Below are 21,389 nucleotides of genomic sequence, written 5' to 3'. Positions count from 1 at the left end.
CCTTGGAGACGGTTGCGTGTTCTTCCTGTTCGCAGATGATACCGCAATAGCCGTCAAAGGAAGGATGCCTCGCGAAATAACGAACAAACTTCAACGATGCCTTAACGCCTTTGCTGATTATGCCACCACGTGGAAAATTAAAATCAATCCCTCCAAAACACAAGCGATCATGTTCCTACATCGGCAATCGCCCAAACTGAAACCGGCTCCATCTTGTACTGTAATCATGGATGGCACAAGGGTTGAGTGGTCCGCCGAAGTAACCTATCTCGGGATGTTGTTCGATGAAAAGCTCCTCTTCCGTTCGCATGTAGAGAAAACTGTAGTCAAGTGTTCTACCTTGGTTAGGTGTCTGTATCCGCTGATTTGCCGCAGATCCCGCCTCTCAAGGGTGAACAAACTGGCCGTCTACAAACAAATCATAGCACCTGCGATCCTCTATGCAGCTCCGGTGTGGGAATCATGTGCACAGACTCACAGGAACAAAATTCAGGTCGCTCAGAATAGAGTGCTGAGGATGGTTCTTGATCGTCCTTTCGACACTAGAATAACAAATTTACATGAAGAGGCAGGCATTGCCAAAATAGATTCCAAAATTAACGAAATTAAGACTAAATTTGCACAAAAATGTAATTTATCAGAACATGCTTTGATAAGCAATTTGTATATAGTAGGTTAGGTGTATATAGTAGTTGTAGGTTAGTTGTAGTTGTAAATAGTAGTTATAAGTAGACTCCTTTTTCCAATTCAAATCATACCAATCCCACCAAGGTGGTCATACTTTAAAATAGGCCTGATAGGACTAGAAACTGTAAATAATAATTAAATCTCACTGTACTAAAGTTGAAAAGACGCATCTGTGTCACTTGAAAAATTCAAACATGTAAACCACACAAACACAAGAAATAAAGATCATTTAAACTAAAAAAAAAAAAAAAAAAAACTTTAGGCTTAGGTTCGATTCAGCCGTTCAACGACAAACAAGCATCAAGTAAGCAAAGGAAGCAAAGGCTTGGAAAAGGAGGCGCCAAGCGTCATCGGAAGGTTCTGCGTGAACACATCCAGGGTGTTCCCAAGCCTGCCATCCGTCGTCTGGCTCGACGTGGTTGTGTCAAGCGTCTCCGGTCTGATCTTCGAGGAAACCCGAGATGTGCTGAAGGTGTTCCTAGAAAATATGCGTGATGCCGTCACCTACACTTAACACGCCAAGCGCAAAACCGTCACGGACATGGATGTCGTCTACGCTCTGAAGCGACAGGGATGCACTCTGTACGGTTTCGTAGGTTAAAACTTATCACCAACGTAACAAAACGGCCCTTTTCAGGGCCACTAAGTTCATTTCAGTACAGAGTTAGAATAGAATTTATATAGAGTAACCCATGATTAACCCATTCAATTTGTCACTAAATACATCAAAATGATTAAAAAATCCAATAATTTGTTAGGGAAATAAATTATGTTCTATTTGTAGTTTAAATGTTAATTTTTTCCGTTTCACTTTCATTAAATGAGAAACCCTCATCGTTTGCATTCTCCTGCTGCGCGACATCTTAGAAAACGTCCGAACCGTAAAAAAATTCGTAGTCCTACGTCAACAATGCGGTTGTGTCTTGTACACCACCCTCCAATTTTTTTTAATAACTCGGTTGGATTAACGTCTCTCGGTGCGTTTGCTGTTGCATTTGATAGCCAATGCAACCTGTTACAGCACTACATTGAACAAATTCCAGAAAGTTGTTTCGCTTAGCTGTAGCTATGTAAAGAGAAAATCGACGAAGAGAATCGATCATCCCGTTTACGCCCTTATGCATGCTCACTGTCAAATTTTGCTTCAGCACACCTCGTCGATCGAATCTGATTCGAATGAGTCAAGGCGAAGGATCACCTTCAGCGAAGGACCAGAAGGTATTCACTTATATGATCCTACGCGAGAAGACGAACCGCTATATCCTAGGCGCCGGTCCGACGGATCATTACCAACGTGTGATCGGCGAAGAGGCGTCACAAGTGCGACAATGGTTCTACGATGACGACGATGGAACCGAATGCGAATCAGCTGAGAAATAGACCGACGATGACTCCCCTTCAGCGCACTTATAAGATCGCGTCTTATTCGAACCAGGAGGCATTCACTTCTAAGCTCCTGCACGAGAAGACGATGTTGAAGTAAAACAAATACAATCAGACAATTGTAAAACAATTAGCCATGATGCTTCAATCGATGGTTCAACCCATGATTCAATGGGTTAATCGAAAACCGGAAGCCGCAGCCAGAGCGTAAAATGGTTGACTGCTTAGGCTGAGTTTTAAAGCACTGCACTATTCAATTCATTGCTCTGTCCAGACCGTTTGAGCGGTCGGTTTCCAGAAACGGTAAAGGACGAGGTAATGAAAGATCCAAGAAAAACATTCAGTCACTCACGAACAGGCGACTCACACCGCTTGCTTTCGCTCACACAACATGTAATTGAGGCATTCCATAGAAAATGTACGCTCAGTCATTCCAAACAATGATTGGACCCATCACGGATGAATAAACGTGCTGGCTGAGTGCTCGGCTATCAGTGACTCGTGACTTCCCAATCATTCAGACTCTCACGAGGCAGTGAATGATGAGGCGGATGGTAGTTCATATTCATATGAAAATGCGTGACCAGCGGTTTCAAGCGGAAACCCAACCGCTCCGTCCGAGATATCGCACACAAGCTGGGAGTGTCATCTACAACCATGCATCGAGCTAAAAAAGTTGGAAGGGTTGTATACTAGATACGACCGCAGGGTTGGCGTTGGATAACGTCTGTTATGTGTTGTATTTAATTGTGTATATTATATTTTAGGAATATTCCTAAATAACTCTTTTGCGAAAGTTTGGTGGCCCTGAAAAGGGCCGTTTTGTTGGGCTGATGTTGTTGACCATGACGGAACGGGCGACCTTGTTGGACGCTTATATAGAAGAACAGAAAATATCAGAGGTGTCAGATACTCGCATCTGATGTCTCGGTTGGAGAAAGTATAAGAATATAAAAAATCAATCGATTTTCACCATCTTTAGACAATGGTTTTTCAATAGTTTACAGAATGAAATCAATAGTTTTGAAACATTCAGCAAATTGCTAGAAATATTTCCAATCGATTGATCCCATTATCTCGTAAATCCATCGAGAGACGGTTGAGTTATTATCGTTCAAAATCTTTTAATTTTTTGTAACGCATCCAAAATGACTGTTTTCAATTTTGTACCCCCGTATGTTGCCGAAAGACGTTATCCAACGTCAAAAACGTCTGACAAACAACGTGAATGGTAAACACCCTGGATTGCACATTAAATCAATGGATTGCATGCATGCGGGCGTTATGGCGACTTGCTGGGTTTTCTGCCAATGACCGAATGATGAATCGGAAAAAGCCGTGATACCATTTTCGGAGCCGTACCAGACGGGGTACCTTGTCCAAAATTGAGGCACCGCTGGCACTGCTTTACGTCGCGATGTCCACCACGGTATGGCTCCCACCATACGATGATGGAGTATATCGAGCGGAGGGCTTGCAGCGCATTGAGCGTCACCGTCCCTTTCTGGAAGTACACCGGGAAAATTCAAACCGGGTACGTCTTCACGTTTTCGTCGCTTCTCGTCATCCGCAAGATAGCGATGCGCAAAGCGAAGACGGAGATGCACCAATTGTGTTGCAGCTCATCGGGCTACCAGCAAGTCTTGTTCAAAACGTGCGGAATTCATGGATATCCGCGAAAGGGCCTCCACGCAGAGCCAGCCAGGTCGGAAGAAGGTTCCGGCACGCAACGAACAGAATTTCCCCGCCATTACCCAACGGCGTCCGATTCCGGTTCATCCACCGCTTCTATTCAACAATCGTTTGGCTGCTGCGGCAGCATTAGTTCCGCAAACTACTGAGGTGGGAAACCGGCTAATCCGAGTCGACAATTGTATACGGCAACGGCTGCATACACAGCAAAAACATAATTTTGATATCACGTCAAAGTGGATGCACTACAATCATGTCGAAAATATGGTGTAATATTACTTGCTAAAGAGGACAAAATTATCATTAATACAATGCATGAACTGACATTACGCATTTGTTTATTTATGTGGTCATAAAAATAACATGAAATTTTCGACATGATTGTAGTGCATCCACTTTGATGTGATATCAAAATTATTTTTTTGCTGTGTACCCTCTCTCAGGACTATCCTGGCGTCGCGATTATGCTCCACCATTGAATGAAAATGAAGATCTGCTCACAACAGAGGAACTCATTACCATCATGGCAGAAAAAATCCAAATTCCAAACACCAAGCTTGAGGCAACGGTCGGCGCAATCGAATCAGAACCATCCTGAACAAGGACGTGCAAGAGGGGCATTACACCATCTTGGCATCTTCATCAGCAACATGAGCCACAATATCTCACAACCTGTGGCCTACCAGGATGCAGAGATCGGACCACTATCCGGTGGTGGCCGAAGTAGGCTTCTCTGCTAACAGGTCACACGCATCCCGGTGCAACTATCATCGTGTTAGCTGGGACCAGTTCCACCGCTGCGTTGACACTGCTGTCGACTACGAGGTACATCCAAGTCAGGGAACAACACGTGTCAGTTTCCAGACAGGTAAGCAATAATCTGAACCTTGAGAGACCCACTTAAGACATTATAAGACTGCATGCATAGGTAGCACCAATGTACTGAACTGACCACCTTGAAGACCCATTGCAACCGCCTAACAAAAATTATTCAAGCCAGGATGGTGGACCTCAGATATGAGGGCGTTAGTGGCTAGACTCACAGATTGTGCCAAACCCTACTGAAAACTAACAAAAATCATTGTGCCGTTGAATCAACCTAATGATTACCCCTGAAGAGAAAGCTAATGCTATAAGTCAACACTTCGTCAGCTCTCATAATCTCGGACTCAACATGGTTAGCCCATACGATACTGCGGTTGCTGAAAATGCAGCCAACCTCCATCAAATTCCCAACAATTTTCCTGTGGAATCCGAGATTACGGCTGATGAACCGTTGGTCTATTTCAAATCATCTAAAAACATAATGGCTACAGGTTTCGACCAAATTCTGAATCCGGAACTCCAACACTTGAGTTCCAGTTTCTTCAACCAACTGGCACTGATTTTTAATCAGTGCCTTAAACTTGGCTACTTCCCCTCGTGCTGGAAGTCAGCTAAAGTCATCCCCATCCGGAAGCCTGGGAAAGATCCGCCCTCTCCTTCAAGTTACCGACTCATCAGCCTTCTCTTGGGGTTATCTAAGCTGTTCGGATGGGCAGTCTACCACCGGCTTCTGCCATCTGCCGATGAAAACAACTTGTTGCTCGAGGAACAGTTAGGCTTCCGTAAAGGTCGCTCGACTGTTAACCAGCTAAAGTTACATTCTCAGCCGGAACAAGTCTGTATCTAAAACATCTGCCATGACATTATTGGACGTTGAAAAAGCGTTGGACAATGTCTGGCACGATGGCCTGGTCTACAAATTGCAGCGCTACGGTCTTCCAATCGTCCTAGTGAAGATCATAAAAAAAACTATCTCTCGAACTAGACATTCCGAGTCCCTCACTCGGATGGCTCCAACATCGATGCGGGTGTTCTACAAGGAAACATCCTTGGACCCATCTTGTTCAACCTGTTCATCTCCGATATGCCGGCTCTCCCTGATGGTGGATTGTTGTCCCTGTTCGCAAATGATAAATCCATCATCTATAAGGGTAGGGTCTTCGGTGCTCTGACCACCAAACTTCAGAGAGGACTGGATGCCCTGGCTGATTATTTCAACAGCTGGAAGATCCGTATAAACGTGGTAAGGACCCAAGTAATCATCTTTCCTCACTCCAAACCTTCCAGACTTGTTCCGTCTGATAATAATAAGATCAACTTGAACAGCACAGTGGTGGAATGATCCAAAGAGGTAGTCTTGAATCATGCCACTAATCACGTTAAAGTATAGTTCATGAAGTGCCCAACAACTTTGCCAAATGATGTACAGTGCTCTACGGTCTCTAAAAAAAGTTATAGCTGTTCAAAGATTGTTATTTCGAATTAAATGCCAAAAATAACTTTTCCTGCCAACGCTGCCGGCGTAACAAGGGAAGTCAGATTCCAAACTGAAATAATTTCGGAGTTACACATCTTTTCCATTTGATGTGTGCAGATGAATTATTCAAAAACAATAGTTTTATCTCATATGCGTAGATGGAGAGGTGGGGGAGTGAACCCCCCCCCCTCACCCCTTAAGTCATAACTATCAATGGAAGTAAAGGCTCAATTTTACCCTTGCCCCCTTGAAAGTAAAGTTCCAAACTGAAATAATTTCGGTGTTTCTCTTTCTGTCGAGTTGGAATGTTCAGATGTGTTATTCAAAACTGCTCAATCGAATATGCGTAGGAGGAGGGCTATTGTATCGCCTCCCCTTCACTTATATCAAAGAAAGTCTAGCTACAAACTGAAATAACTTCGGATTTTCCCATCTTCTCGAGTTATAATGTTCGGATGGGTTATTGAAAAAAAAAAAATCCGTAGTTGCGTCGTTTAGAAGGGAAGAGCATTTATTTCAACTGCTATATTATAAATTGACAACACGTTAACGTCACGAAGGAACGCGATGAACTCACATTAATCAGTTTGACATCCAGTGGTGGTTTGTTTACCTTTTATTCAAGTTAATTTAAGCATTTGGATATAGAGTAACTCAAAGATACCTTTTTTTTGCCTTGATTTGTTTCCCGTCGATCTTGCTTTCCGTGCTGAGCACCAATGCTACCGACGCCAGGGAGACAGCTCCTACACCTGGACCCTACCACCTATCGACCCATCAACTCATGAACTGGGGACCAACGACTTTACTTCCTTTCCGAAGAAAGGCGTGATCAGATATGTTATGCCTCAGAACATCCCGATGGCGCCGACTGGGATTGAATCCAGACCTGCTGGGGTGAGAGGTAATCACGCTTACCACTACACCACCGACACCGCTGTGCCAAAGATATCGTATCCCACTATGTTATTTCAAAAAATCTTGTTGTTTCAGATTTTTTATTTTTTAGATTTTATTAAAATCCATGTAAACAAACCACCTCCAGGGGTGAGGTTATCCTGACGGTGCAGCTCCCTATAGTAGGTACAGCCAAATTTCGCACGTTGGGCAATCTTTAAGTGGGCTAAGTTTTAGTTGGACTGTAGCCCACCTTAATCAAAGTCAAACTTATTTTTTTATTAAGGGAGTTGAACCATTGGTTCAACTCCTCGCAACAAAAAAAAAACTTCATTTCTGACAGTGCTGATTCCTTTTCGAAGGGATCATCGATGAACAATTTGGATTATTTTTCAAACGATTTTGATTATTATAAACAATCGGTGTATTCCTCAACAAATTTTATGCCTTGTCAACTCAGCCAAACTAACGAAAGTTTTTTACTAAGACGGTCTTTCATTTGGTGAATTTTCATTTAAGTTTAACAGATGGAAACTCAATACACCTGCTCTTTTACCAGACTTATTTTTGACAGACCGGGAATCAATTTTGACAAACACCTCCATGAAAATCGGATGATCAATAACTGAACGATTTTCGAACATCATAATTCATTTTCGATGTGCCAAATGGAACATAGCCTAAGTAGAGACTCAATTTGAAGTTTTTGCGATCTGATTTCGATCTACCATATACACTCCCGGAAATAAATATAAAGACACATAAAAAAGCATGGCGCCTACCAAATATAAGAATCAGAGGAATTCTAAACCATGTATTTTTGGAAGCCACATTATCATGCTACAATATCACCCATAGAAATAACCAATTGCATCATGCACGCAGGGGAAATAAATGTAAATGTGATTTTCTCCTTCGGAAATAAATATAAAGACACATAAAAAAATGTATGGGAAATTGGTCATTTTCGAAACATTACTAAGCATGTCAACAATTCTTGTAGCACCAAAATAACCAAAGAGTTAGTTGAAGTAATAATTAAACTTAATTTCTGAAACGTTTAAAGCAGATCCAATCGCTAGAAGTTATCGAAAATTACAAAAACCATTGGTTGATCAGCGATGATTAATTAGGTGATACATACATTTAGGCGTTTTCCGAGTTAGAATGTGTCTTGAGATGTTCAAACAAATTAATAGGAAGATGGGAAGAGCGCGTAGGCCCGTCACCCCCTCACTTTTACTAGATATCAGTTTTAGTGTAACTAAATAAACACAGGCCATCTTCCTATTAATTTGTTTGAACATCTCAAGACACATTCTAACTCGGAAAACGCCTAAATGTATGTATCACCTAATTAATCATCGCTGATCAACCAATGATTTTTTGTAATTTTCGATAACTTCTAGCGATTGGATCTGCTTAAAACGTTTCAGAAATTAAGTTTAATTATTACTTTAACTAACTCTTTGGTTATTTTGGTGCTACAAGAATTATTGACATGCTTAGTAATGTTTCGAAAATGACCAATTTCCCATACATTTTTTTATGTGTCTTTATATTTATTTCCGAAGGAGAAAATCACATTTACATTTATTTCCCCTGCGTGCATGATGCAATTGGTTATTTCTATGGGTGATTTTGTAGCATGATAATGTGGCTTCCAAAAATACATGGTTTAGAATTCCTCTGATTCTTATATTTGGTAGGCGCCATGCTTTTTTATGTGTCTTTATATTTATTTCCGGAAGTGTATTGGACAAATGAAACCGATTTTACGTCAAGTCGTGATTCCATCTGTGACGGAAGTCCTCCAAGTTGCTTTTTACTTGCAACTTGTGGATACACTACCAATAGGTCAATGTATTTCGACAGCTTGTAATGTACGAAATTACCAGGTTATAAGTTCAAAGATAAAAGTTATTTCACTCGACAAATAAAATTTTTTGTTCATGGATGGCAAAGTAATTAAGTTCAATTGATAAATTGGAATAGGTTTAAACATTATTTGTTTAAAGATTTTCAACGGAACATGAACCGGAATAGTGAAAGATGTTTGAAGCAACGAAATGAATTTATACAGTAAGTTCCTCCTAAACCGCCAATCACGTACACTACAAACAAGTTAGTTGTTATGTGCGTTGTTACTATTCTAGTGCAAGATATTGGTCCTCAACCTGCACAATCCTTGGTACTACTTCGGATGCTCAATATTTTATTATGGCGATTATTCTAATAGCTAATTCCAGTCGTTGAACGATTTGAACCATGTTTACTCCTATCAGCGATGACAAGTGTTGTGCCTTCGAACAATAAAACCAATCGTGTACAACTGTTTTCAACATCAATACCTTTTTACCAACAGCTGATCAACCCTATCCAATAATCCAGAAAAGTGTGTATGAGCAGTAAGCCAACAAAACCGACAACAAATATCAACACCAAAGGACGAATGACTCGTGAGAAAACATTGGAGGCGAGAAACGAAAGCTCTCTGGTGGACGCCCGTCAACCTCTCACATTTCAAGATGTTGTTGAGTTGGAAAAGCACAGTCCCTAAGCCAACACAATCCACATTGGAGCAAAAATATCAAAAAATAAACAGCTACATGTGCCCGGCTTTTCTCTTCTCACTCTCATCGTTTGTTTGCATTAGGTTGATCCACCGCGGCTGCTCGTGGTTGGTTTGCATTGGTTGTTATACTGTCGTCATCATCGTCGTCAACATTGCGGCCGCGCATCGATGAAGGTGGGTGTGTTTCTTCAGCCTAGAAATTGAAAAGCCGAAATGGTACTTTAAATGTTGGTACAATTTAAGGGGACGTCATTATTTTTTGAAAATTCAAAAGCAGTGGTTTTTTAATAAATTCTGTCAATGAAAATATGTTCACTGTGTCCTGGTTGGCAAGTAAAAGCAAAGAACACATAGTCACGAACGTTATTCTGGTTCAGAACGAAAAAACTGCTTCTGAATTATTGAACATTTATGACGTCCCCATCCACCTAAATTGAGAGCAAAAGCTCTTTCTTTTGTAGCACCCGTGGAGCTTTCAAATAGGATTGATTAATACATACATATTTCGCACTTCCTCGTTTGATCGATACTTTTGAATCTGTCTTCCAAACAGATACGATTGAATGAGTAGTCAACAAACACGTTTGTAACCCACTTTGCATATCACTTCAACGCATAAAAGCCTCTAATGCAATTGCTTGAAACACATTCACTTCCTCATCAGCTGCTCTGAGTCAGTAGTGGCATTCCCTGAAATCGATCCGTCAAACTCCACTCGATATTTGCTATCTCATCATTAAAACCTTGCACAGATCATCGCGCCTCCGAGACAGTCATGAATTTAGCATCTTCGCTGTTCATGCACCTACCTGTAGTGATACTTAAAATCCCATCAAATTTCCATAAAGTTCTTGGCAGCAGTAGCTTCATCGCTGCTTTCAATCTGTTAGTATATCAAGCAAATAAGTGGAAGGTAATCAAACGCCGAGCCAAAGAGTGTGCCGCCAAGGTTAAGTGCATGTACGCGTAAATCCAAAGTACCTTCGCGAAAATCTGCCACGCGATTGATGAAGACCTCATCAACTTCCCATCGCTGTCTATTATAGGCACCTGCTGATGCCTCTCTATGTAGATACCGACGTGAGAGGGAGGTCTTTGTTATTGTTTACTGGTTTATGTAACATCTTCTCTTTTTTTCCCACTTTGCATTCACCATCAGCCGTCATAGGAGTTTTGGAGTTCGGTTGATGGGTTAGGTGGGTACTTGCATCGGACGAAGTTTATCGCATGCACCCACGTTTGCGCTCGGAAATGTCAAAAGGATGGGCTTCATCGAAAGTTGCTTGCCAGAGATTTGAAGGGTAGTAATGAAGGAATTGGGATGATGACGGAACTCATTTTCGGACATAAAATTAATTCTCTGAAAGCCCCGGAGATGAACCAGCCTGCGGCTGAAAATCTCCTAAATAAAGAGACAAAAAACATATAATTCTCTGAACATTTTAGTTGCGATATGACATAAATTACAGTGCCTTCCAGTTTTGGCATCATCCGTTTAAGTCTACCTCCAAATTTGGCTTCATTTTCTATCCAATTATAGCAACACCACACAGAAAAAAATAATTAAATTTACCTATCACATTGGCACATTGATCTATTTTATGGCCTTAGTTAAAACATACAGCAATTCATCTTTTATTTCACGTGAAAGGATTTAATAATCAAATCGTTTGCATTGATTTTTACATGCATTTGTGTTTTACATAATTTTACATATCAGTTTAAAGTTCAAATAAAATTAATTTTATTTTAAACGAACAACGATTTACTTTGAATAAACGTGAAAATTTCAGTTTTAATTCACTGAATTACTGATTACCGTTTAACGTGTAATTGTATTTTGAAAAACCTGCTCCATTTTGCAGTTAAAAATTATCTGTGCAATCAGTTCTACATAAAACCCGACTGTTGAATAAAAAATAAGATAAATTACACTGAAACTGGTACTGCTTGAGCTTCATGAGTAGCAATTTTAGATCTAGCTGTGTTTTACAATGTACATCAATTCCATTGCAGGAAGTAATAGCAAAAATTACTCTAGATCTAACAAAACAATAGTAGCTTTTGTTACAATCCAATAAAAAAACTAACAAACTTATTTTTTTTTTAATTAAAAAAAAAACTAGTTTACAAGATAGTTTGATACAAAGAATAACATACTTCTAACCTGGAAGGGAGAAGCAGATAGCACACACGGAATTCATTGTATAGCTTGTTCTTCTTGTCATGACATTTTTTAGGCATTGGAAAAAAATCAAAATAGGCTTAGCAAAATAGCCTGTATTGCTTTGAGTGTGCAGCTATTGTTTGAAATTGTTCACTGTGCAGTGAAAAATGTACTTCTACTCTGTGGAGTACTTTATTATTCCACTAAATATTTTGTTAAATACCTTAATTAATGGTATCTTTCAATATAGATTTGATTATGTTCAATGAATTAATTAAAAAAAAAGATGTCCCATTGAATAAGATAGTTGAAAACAACAGTTTGTCATTACTTACTTAATGCAATATTTCAATACCGCCCTGTGTATTCTTGTTCGACTGTTAAAAACCATCATTTAATGACAGTTCGTGACAACTTGATTCTGGCTCCTTTCGACGTTAATATTTTTTGAGACGGGTACACGACGTTAGGCATTAAAGACGTTAGGCATAATCTACCTGATGAATTCCAGAAGGATGATAATGGGGACCGTCTATTGATTGCTGACATCGGTGATAATAATGAAAGAGCCTTAAGTTTTGGAACTCATTAAAACTTGCGCTGTCTTGGACAGGCAAAGTATTGGGTTGCAGATGGTTCGCTTGCCACAGTTCCTTGTTAGTTTCGGCAACTCGTCACTGTTCATGGAAGTATCGCTCCCTCACATCCGCAGACGGTTCCAGCTAGTTTCCATTTTGTTGACAACAAAAACGTTGTATCGAAAAGTAAGAGAGTGTTATTGAATTGAATGTTATTGAATGAAAAACCACAGAATTCAGCATTCTTCATTTCATGAGCTGTTCCTTGGCATCATATTTAATTCAACCTTAGCTGTTTTTTGTTATTGAATGACAAATCACAGAAGTCACCATTCTTTATTTCATGAGCTGTTCTTTGTGGAAAACTTTTTCTTCTTTGACAATTGCAATATGTTTGTTAGAATATACTCCAACAATTGATTTTTTTTATTTTTGAAGCGATTGATTTCAAAATAAAGTTCAAAACTATGCTGAGTATTTATTGCCAGATTACTTATCCGCCATCGCTACGAATCTTGGACCTAAGTAAATATGTAGCTACGTCACTGATGATAGATAATGGATTCCAAACTGTGCATATTAAATAAACTATGTTTGTATAACTTGTATCATCTTTTATTCAACGCTTAGCCGAATTTAAGCATTGTTTACCATGCTCGAAACAGGTTTCTAGAGGTGCACAACAGCAAGGTATTTTATGCCTAACGTCCGTTATGCCTAATGACTTTACGCCTAACGTCCATTATGCCTAACGTCCATTATGCCTAACGTCCGTATGCCTAACGTCTGTATGCCTAACGTATTGATGCCTAATGGGGTACACTCATAGGGTAGAGAACTACTTCGGCCTAATCGCCTATTTTGGGCCTATCGAGCAGAAAACTTCAAATAAATCCATGATTTCAGAGTTAACAAGTCAATTATGCATTTGGTACGATACTTTAGTTAATAAGCTACCGAACGAAGTCAATGAGAACGCGTGATATGAAGGTTTGCACCAATTATTCGGAAAAACAAAAGGAGCGCTCCGACCGAATTAATTTTTATCTTCATCCGATAGGCCGAAGTGAATTCATTGGCGTTTCAATGCTTTATAGGCCGAGTTTAGAATCCGTAGGCCGAGTTTAGCGTCAAGAAGCAGTGTTAGACTTTTGACAATATCTCAACGATTGGTTTCTCTTATCAAATCTTTTTTACGTACCGTAAAGGTAAATAAATTTGGAAGCCGTCTGTAATAATAACATTCCGTTTGGTGCTAAACTGCGTTAGATCAATAGGCCGCAAATGGGGTAGTTAAGCCTTATTATAATTAAATATGCGCGGAAATAGTATGGTGTGTGTTTTAGCTGCATTGATACAAAACTTCCAGCTTTTGAAATAATTGGATAAAACATCCAGTACTGATTGGATTTTTTTCGTCAGAGCACGGATCTCTCGACCCTTATAGATGATGTCATCCGCAATCATTGACAAAATACCACCACCCGCAAGTGGAGTAACATCTTACGTGAAGATGTTGAAGAGAATAGGACCAAGAAGACTACCCTGGGTAACACCAGCATCAACGTTGAACGTATCAGAACTAGAATTGTTCAAGAAGATCTGGAATGATCTGACCGACAAGTAGTTTTTGATGACCTAACAAGGAAGATCGGGAAGTTGTATCGATGCAGCTTGTACACAAGGCCATCCAACAATGCCATGGCAGATGTCGTGGAAACGGACTTGTTCCGCTTGATGATGTTAGTAGCCCGTGCGAGTTGGTGAATGGTAGAGTGGCCTTTTCTAAACGCGAATTGTTCTTTGAGAAAGATGTTATTATCATTTGTAAATACCAGCAGAGGGCTGTGTATCAGCTTTTCGAATAGCTTCGAGATGAAGGACAAGAGGCTGATGGAGCGATAGCTTTTGGCACTGGTAGGGTTTTTGCCCGGCTTGTGGATTGGAATGACTTTGGCTAACTTCCAGCCTGCACTTATTGAAGGCCTCTGCAAGGTGCTCGAAGAAGTCAACACTCAAGTTGTTCAACTCGAGGTTGACCACTCCATAGACACCAGCGGCCTTCATGTTCTTCGCCTTCAATCACCTCATCAGCCGATATTCTACCTACTTTAGTCAGGGACAACTACAGGGGTGGCAGCGACTCTAGAAATTGCCTTCGATACTGCTAGCTCGTGGGGATTCACCATGACTTGGCCAAGCTTATGTGAATTCACAAAGTGTTGACCAAGAGCATTGGCCTTTTCAACAGGGGTTCTGCCCGTTGTTTTCCGGTACCCTTCTGTGGCCTGATTGGTTGCTTTCGGGCAGCTCTTGTTTGTGGCCCTGTGTACTGCCCCACAGTTGGCACATATGGGATCAGCTTCCTCCATTATCTCGCAAGCGCCGGAGTTGTGTTTCTTGCCATATTTGTTGCAGCAATATGTGGCATTTTTTGGTTCCATGCCCGAACAATAAACAGTTCGTGCATTTTGTGACGTCACGATGCACTGGCTTGTACAATTCCCATTTCACCACGATGTGAAATAGGGCTCGAACATTGTGCAGAGCCTTTATGCACGTTGAACTCTTCTCGAGGTGGACCAGATACACTGGTACAGCTTATCACTTGTGATACTTGTGAGTGACGTCATGACGAGCCATCTTGAAAATTCGCACCAGTTTGAGACCGTTCACCTTCAATTCATCCGACAGTGTGTCGGTATCCACGTCCGGGAGGCCACACAGCTCCACTTTGAGCGGCTTGTTGGCTTCGAAATCGTGGGAGCAATATTCCACCTTCAGTTTGTCCAGCATGGCTTGAACCGCCTGGTAATGTTTCATCGCCAGGACCATCAGGTTGCAGCCCTCCGTCCACAATCGAATGGTAATTTGAAGGCCTTAACCAATGTAAAAGTCTACAGTCTCCCGCAAGCCGTGGTCGAATCCCTTCACGAAAAACGGCGGAAGTTTCTCCTTCCTTTCCACCTTCGGTTCATCGCCCTTTTCCAATATGGCCGGTTGTTCGCCAGCTGCTTTTTCGATGCCAACTGAGCGTCAGCGGCGTATAATCGGGTTCGTTTCTCGGTCGGAATTGCAGTCGCGTCACCACGCGGTGGTTTCCTCATGCTGGAATCGTGCGAGCCTTCACCAAACACCGCGAAAGAGAGAGCGCGAACACTATTGAAACGAACTTTCCGAACAACTCGAGAGCGCAAGCATACTGTACTCGAAAAAAATGAGATAGGCGAAATGGCTCTAATGTTGGCCTATGGATGGAAGATTGGGCCCATCGCTAAAAATTTGATCAATTTTATATAGGGGAAACGCTCCTATAGTTGCGGTACGTTAGAAGCGTTAGGTTCCTATAGTTGTGTATGGAGTCTCCATACACAACTATAGGAACCTAACGCTTCTAACGTACCGCAACTATAGGAGCGTTTACCCTAGATGCACGCGTCATTGGGACGGTAGTAATGAAAATTTTTGGTTGCTATTGAAAATCTCATCGATTGCAGAATTTATGTATGGGCCTAAATTAGGGGCATTTAGGCCGACATTACATCAATTTCCCCTACATTAATTAATTTTTTACTTTTAAGCGTTTGGGTAAAAATTTAAGAAATTTTTACTTAGAGTGTAATGTTTACGAAAGTTTGAGAGCTTGCGACAGGTGTGTTATAGGGATTGATTGAAGGGTTTAACGGCTCTTTCAGTCTTTTTTACGTTGTATTGCTTCAACTCTCCGAAGTTTCGGTGATATATTTCACCATTTTCAAAGATTTCTACAATTAAGAGGATTTAGAAAATTGGATACGTACTGTGTTGGTTGTGTGGCTTACAGAGGCTACGTTTTTTTGTTAAGTGTATGCGTGGTTTTACATAAATCCGTCTTTGATTAATTATGGCGTCCATCTACGGCTATAATACAAATTCGGTTAGATTTGATTCTTGTTGTGCTCTACTCTAAAGGGTGATACGGTCAAAATTTGGTCAAGGGAAAACGCGTGTAAATCGGTGAAATCGTTTATTTAAAAAATCAAATTAAATTTCTTTTTCAAGTTCAATTAGTATAAAATTCAGGAAAAATATTCAGTTAGGCTTCCGCTTTTCCAAATCCGAATTGCCGGGCCTTACGCTTGACCCCTGCCATCAGATTTTGTACAGCCACCTTGTCCACCTTCTTCGCCGCAGAAAGCCAGTTTGCCTTGAACTGCTGCTCGCCCTTAGCAGTTTTTTTGGTCTTCTTTAGGTTCCGCTTGACAATAGCCCAGTATTTCTCAATTGGGCGGAGCTCTGGCGTGTTGGGAGGGTTCTTGTCCTTGGGAACCACCTGCACGTTGTTGGCGGCGTACCACTCCATGGCCTTTTTACCGTAATGGCAAGATGCCAAATCCGGCCAAAACAGTACGGAACAACCGTGTTTCTTCAGGAAAGGCAGCAGACGTTTATTCAAACACTCTTTCACGTAAATTTCTTGGTTGACAGTCCCGGAAGCTATGAAAATGCTGCTTTTCAAGCCACAGGTACAGATGGCTTGCCAAACCAGATATTTCTTTGCGAACTTTGACAGTTTCATGTGCTTGAAATCATCTGCTACCTTTCCCCTTCCTTTTGCCGTATAAAACTCCTGTCCCGGAAGCTGCTTGTAGTCGGCTTTGACGTAGGTTTCGTCGTCCATTACCACGCAGTCAAACTTCGTCAGCATCGTCGTGTACAGCCTCCGGGATCGCGCTTTGGCCGTCGTATTTTGTTTATCATCGCGATTTGGAGTCACTACCTTCTTGTAAGTCGATAGTCCGGCTCGTTTTTTGGCTCGATGCACGGTTGTAGACGATACACCCAGCTTATTTGCGGCATCTCGGAGAGAGAGGTTAGGGTTTCGCTTGAAACTACCGGCAACTCTCTTTGTCGTCTCAGCGGCTTCCGGTTTTCGATTTCCCCCCGATCCAGACTTCCTGGCTGTCGACAAACGTTCCCCAAACACTTTAATTACATTTGTAACGGTTGATTTGGCAACTTTTAGCGATTTTGCCAACTTTGCGTGCGAGTAGCTCGGATTTTCGCGATGCGCGAGCAAAATTTTGATACGCTGCTCTTCTTGCTTGGACGGCATTTTGACAACTGAAGAGTGAATTCCAAAATCAAAATAGGAGCAACATTCTACACACACACACCTTCAAAATGAGGGGTGTTCAGGTTTTTTAAATGCAAAATTGAAAGAAATACGTCAAGTTGATATTGACCAAATTTTGACCGTATCACCCTTTACACCCAACTTACTAAGCGCGTTTCCACAACTTTGTGTTTCCCTGTTACGTTAGGCTTTTTTTTTCCGCTTAGTTTTTTTTTTTAAAAACACTACCTAAGCAACTGTGCTTTTTAAGATAAAGTTTTGCGGTCGGATAGGAAACGCGTGTGGCAATTGTGCTGCTTCTCACTTTCTTTTTGTGTGTATTTCTGAGATATTTTGTCTGTATAGTCTGTTATTGAGTTGTGGTTTGTCTGCTATTGATTGTGTTAATATTTGTGTTGTTTTTGAGAGCATGTAGAATCCCCGCATATACTACGTTCAAACTTTCTGTGTCTGTACGTTTGTTTATACTGTTTTGACTGTTGTGAATGTGACACATTTCTAATAGTGGTAATGCGTATTCTTTTTCGTGTCTATCTATAATTTTCACTTTCCCTAGATCAAAACGGTGGTTGTTATCGATGCTGTGCTGCAAAAGTGCTGTTTTCTCAGCTAGCTGCGTGAAACTTGGGTCTTGGAGATTGGTGTTGGTTTGTTGTAGTGCATCTAAAGTGTTATAATGTGATTTATGTCCGTACATTCTGGTGTCGAGTTTGTTTTTCGTCATCCCAATATAGCATGCATGGTATCTGGTATATGACGTTTGTTTGGTGTCCAGGAGGAACTGGGTCCTTAGTCTTGCTGAAAGTATTGTTGACAGTGTGGGTATTTCGATTCGCCAGACGTATGTTTTGATATTCTCGTTTTAGCTGCCTTTCGATTCTGCTCGAGAGATGAGGTATGTGGACCATTGACCGGTAAGTATGTTCCAGGTGCTGTTGGTTGGATCCTGTAGATTGTTCGGGTGGTGCTGTGTCTTGCCGGACTGGAGGTGTTTGCTGTTGTTGATCTTCGTCGGCTGATGTTATGCTAGGCGATTGGTGATGTTCGGTCATGCGATTTATCAGACGGTGTCGTAGATGAGCAGGATAGTGATTAAGTCTGAGCTGGTTGTCGATGATGTTTGCTTTTTCCTCGTCTGATTGGTTGGTGGGTAGTCGGTAGACTCGGCTGATGAAGTTTTTGGCAACATTCAGTTTCATGCTCATGGGATGGTACGAAAGGAAATCAAGAAAACGTCCACTGGCGATGGGTTTCATGTACCATTCTGTTTTTATCCGCTGGTTGTCCTGTCTGACGAGGAACATGTCCAAAAACGGTAATTTGTTGTTCACTTCCAACTCGTGTGTGAACTGGATGTGAACGTCATAGCTGTTAAATACGTCCAGAATATGCTGTAGTTTTTCAAGTGGTATCGCTGTTATCAGGTCATCCACATATTTGCGAATGAACGGTGGTTTGAAGTCCAACTTGTGCATAGTCGTGTCCAATAGGCTTTCCATTATCAGATCAGCAACTATGGGTGATAGTGGGTTGCCCATGGCCGTTCCAAACACCTGTTCGTAGTACTTCCTATCGTATACGAAATAGCTGGATCCTACGCAGAAGTTAACCAGCTCCAGGAACAGATCCAGGTTGATGTTCGTGTGTGGCATTATCTCGTTCCATCGCATGATGATGTCGTGTTGAATAAGTGGGATGGGGATCGATGTGAAAAGCGATTTGACATCGAGCGAAATCAACACGTAGTCGGGTGGTAGCTCAACTTCATTGATGAAATGGCAGAATGAAAAGGAGTCTTTTATGTTGTATGGACTGTTGATGGATTTTTGAATGATCTGACCAACATATTTAGACAGATTGTACGACGGTGCTGTCATATTTGGCACTACTGGCCTGAGTGGTAGTCCTTCCTTGTGCGCTTTCGGTTGTCCATATATGCGCGGGCATACGGCTTTGTATGTTTTCAAAGTTCTCGCTGTTCTGATATCAATCAGTTTCAAGTCTAGGAGCCGTTTGACGAGGTTGTTGTTCAGAGTTTGATTTCTCGATGTCGGATCCCGTTGTACAAGTCTGTAAGTTGTTTGATCGCCTACCATGTCTTGCATCTTACGCCGATATTCGTCTGCCTGGATGAGCACCGTTTTGTTTCCCTTGTCCGACGGAACTATCAGTACATCGGAGTTTGCCCAAACGCGTTCAGCATGATTGAGGAATTTGTCCAGAGGATCTGCATGTGTTTGACCGTGTTTGATGTGGTGGATGTAGTTCGTGATCAGGGATGCCATTCTCCCCAGTGTAAGCAGAGTGATGAGTTGAAAAGACACCTCGCACTATGACAAAAGCAAACTCACCCGAGAGATTTTTTATTTTGTTTTCAGTTTCTATCGCTTCTCCCACTTCGCAAACAAATACAGTTTCTGACCTCGCACCTCCACCAGTCCAACACACCGGAGCGTATGAGTGATCACTAGGGAGCACCGTAGAGAGTTCGTTTGCTTCACCGGGGAGAATCACCCCGGTGAAGATTTTGGTTGTTAGTTTGTTGCTAAGAGGAAGAGGAGACAACTGACTTCTTACTCTTTTATCTCTATTTCTATCTCTATCTCTATCTTACGCATTTCCAATCGGCCAATCACGAGCTGGTTCGCGCTTGACAGAAAAGTGATTCGTTTTCGCCCCCCGTATTGTCTTCTCTTCCTCTTAGGTTTGTTGCATACAAAGATTTTTTAAAGGTTACTTTTTCTATTAACGTACAGTAGTCAATTATTTTAAAATTTGGTGTACACATTTTGGAAATGCGAATACGGGCGTGGTCAGCGATGCGAATACGAATGGTCAGCGCACCATTATTGAAATTTGCTTCAGTTTAGTCTACAGACAGACATGGGACAGAGATCGATTAGGATCACAGCGGGAGTTCCACAAGGCTCCATCCTTGGTCTAACGCTGAAGCTGCCCAAAGGAGTTGAGATCGTTGGCTTTGCGGACGACATCGTCTTGACGGTAACAGGCGAGACGCTGGAAGAGGTGGAAGTGCTGACGACCGAGGTGATCAACATGATTGGTAACTGGATGTAAGGAGCGAAGCTGCAGATGGTCCATCATAAAACGGAAGTTCTATTGGACAGTAACTGTAAAGCGGTACAGCGGGAAGATATCACCGTCGGGGGCATGCCATAACCTCAAAGTGGAAGACAGCGAGTGCTACAGGCGGAGGGAAGCTGGAAGAGTACGGAAAGTTGTGAGAGCGGAGTCGTTGGCTAAGTGGCAACAGGAGTGGAACACGGCAGAGAACGGTAGATGGACACGTAGACTAATAAAGAGATGAAACAACCTCTGGCTGAAAGTCTCGCTATTAAAGATAACCTAACCTAACCACGTAGACTAATACAGATTTTTTTCGACCTGGGTGAACAGAAATCACGGAGACGTCAAATTCCACCTAACGCAGTTCTTGTCTGGCCGCGGCTGCTTCAGGAAGTATCTACATCGATTCGGACACGCAGTGTCACCCCTCTGTTAGGAGTGTTGGAACGTGGATGAAACGCCGGAGCATGTGGTCTTCTACTGTCCAAGGTTCGAGGCAGTTTTGTGAAGGGAGATGCCCGTCCTTAACGTGGAGAATGTCGTCGTTGAAATGTGTCGAGAGGAAGGCACTTGGAATGCCGTCAGCAGCTGCAGCGAAAATGGAGAGAGGAGCAGCGAGCTAGCCACACCAGCACACCCGATGAATATTGACGAGATGCCGCTTCAAGCTGAATACCGTGACCACTTTTAATGTTTCTTTTTCCATTTGCCCTGAAAAGCACAACATTCACAACCACCTTTTCGATACTGTCCTCAAACCGCACTAAACTCAACAACCCAAAGGCTGTCGGTGGAATGGCGTTCGGTGAAATGGCATTCGGCAAAATTTTCCATAGTTAATTTTTTTGCCCTCCCTAGCTCAAAACCTGGCTACGCCCTTGTCGTTGTATACGTTTTTCAGCCAT

The 21,389-nt window shown here is 41.8% G+C and overlaps 1 protein-coding gene across 1 annotated transcript; it reads right to left on the bottom strand.

Moving 5' to 3' along the window:
- Positions 1-18,259: 18,259 nt before the first annotated feature.
- LOC135701677 (uncharacterized) lies at positions 18,260-19,682 on the bottom strand. The gene is made up of 2 exons (XM_065222535.1): positions 18,376-19,682; positions 18,260-18,329 (listed from the first exon to the last, which is right to left on the bottom strand). The coding sequence occupies exons 1-2, from the start codon at positions 19,680-19,682 to the stop codon at positions 18,260-18,262; spliced, it is 1,377 nt and encodes a 458-aa protein (XP_065078607.1).
- Between the last annotated feature and the right edge of the window lie 1,707 nt (positions 19,683-21,389).

Source organism: Ochlerotatus camptorhynchus, unplaced genomic scaffold, assembly GCF_037179485.1.
Source record: "Ochlerotatus camptorhynchus isolate MF236.1 unplaced genomic scaffold, CSIRO-AGI_Acam_v1.1 ptg000172l, whole genome shotgun sequence".
NCBI lineage: Eukaryota > Metazoa > Arthropoda > Insecta > Diptera > Culicidae > Ochlerotatus > Ochlerotatus camptorhynchus.
Note: the sequence above shows the minus strand (reverse complement) of the source record. Positions and strands in the feature narration are given on the sequence as shown.

Coding starts and splice junctions, on each gene's coding strand:
- LOC135701677 (XM_065222535.1), bottom strand. CDS start 19,682: ATGGCATCCCTGATCACGAACTACATCCACCACATCAAACACGGTCAA. Junction 18,330..18,375: donor CAGCAAACACCTCCAGTCCG/GCAAGACACAGC, acceptor TCCAACCAACAG/CACCTGGAACATACTTACCG.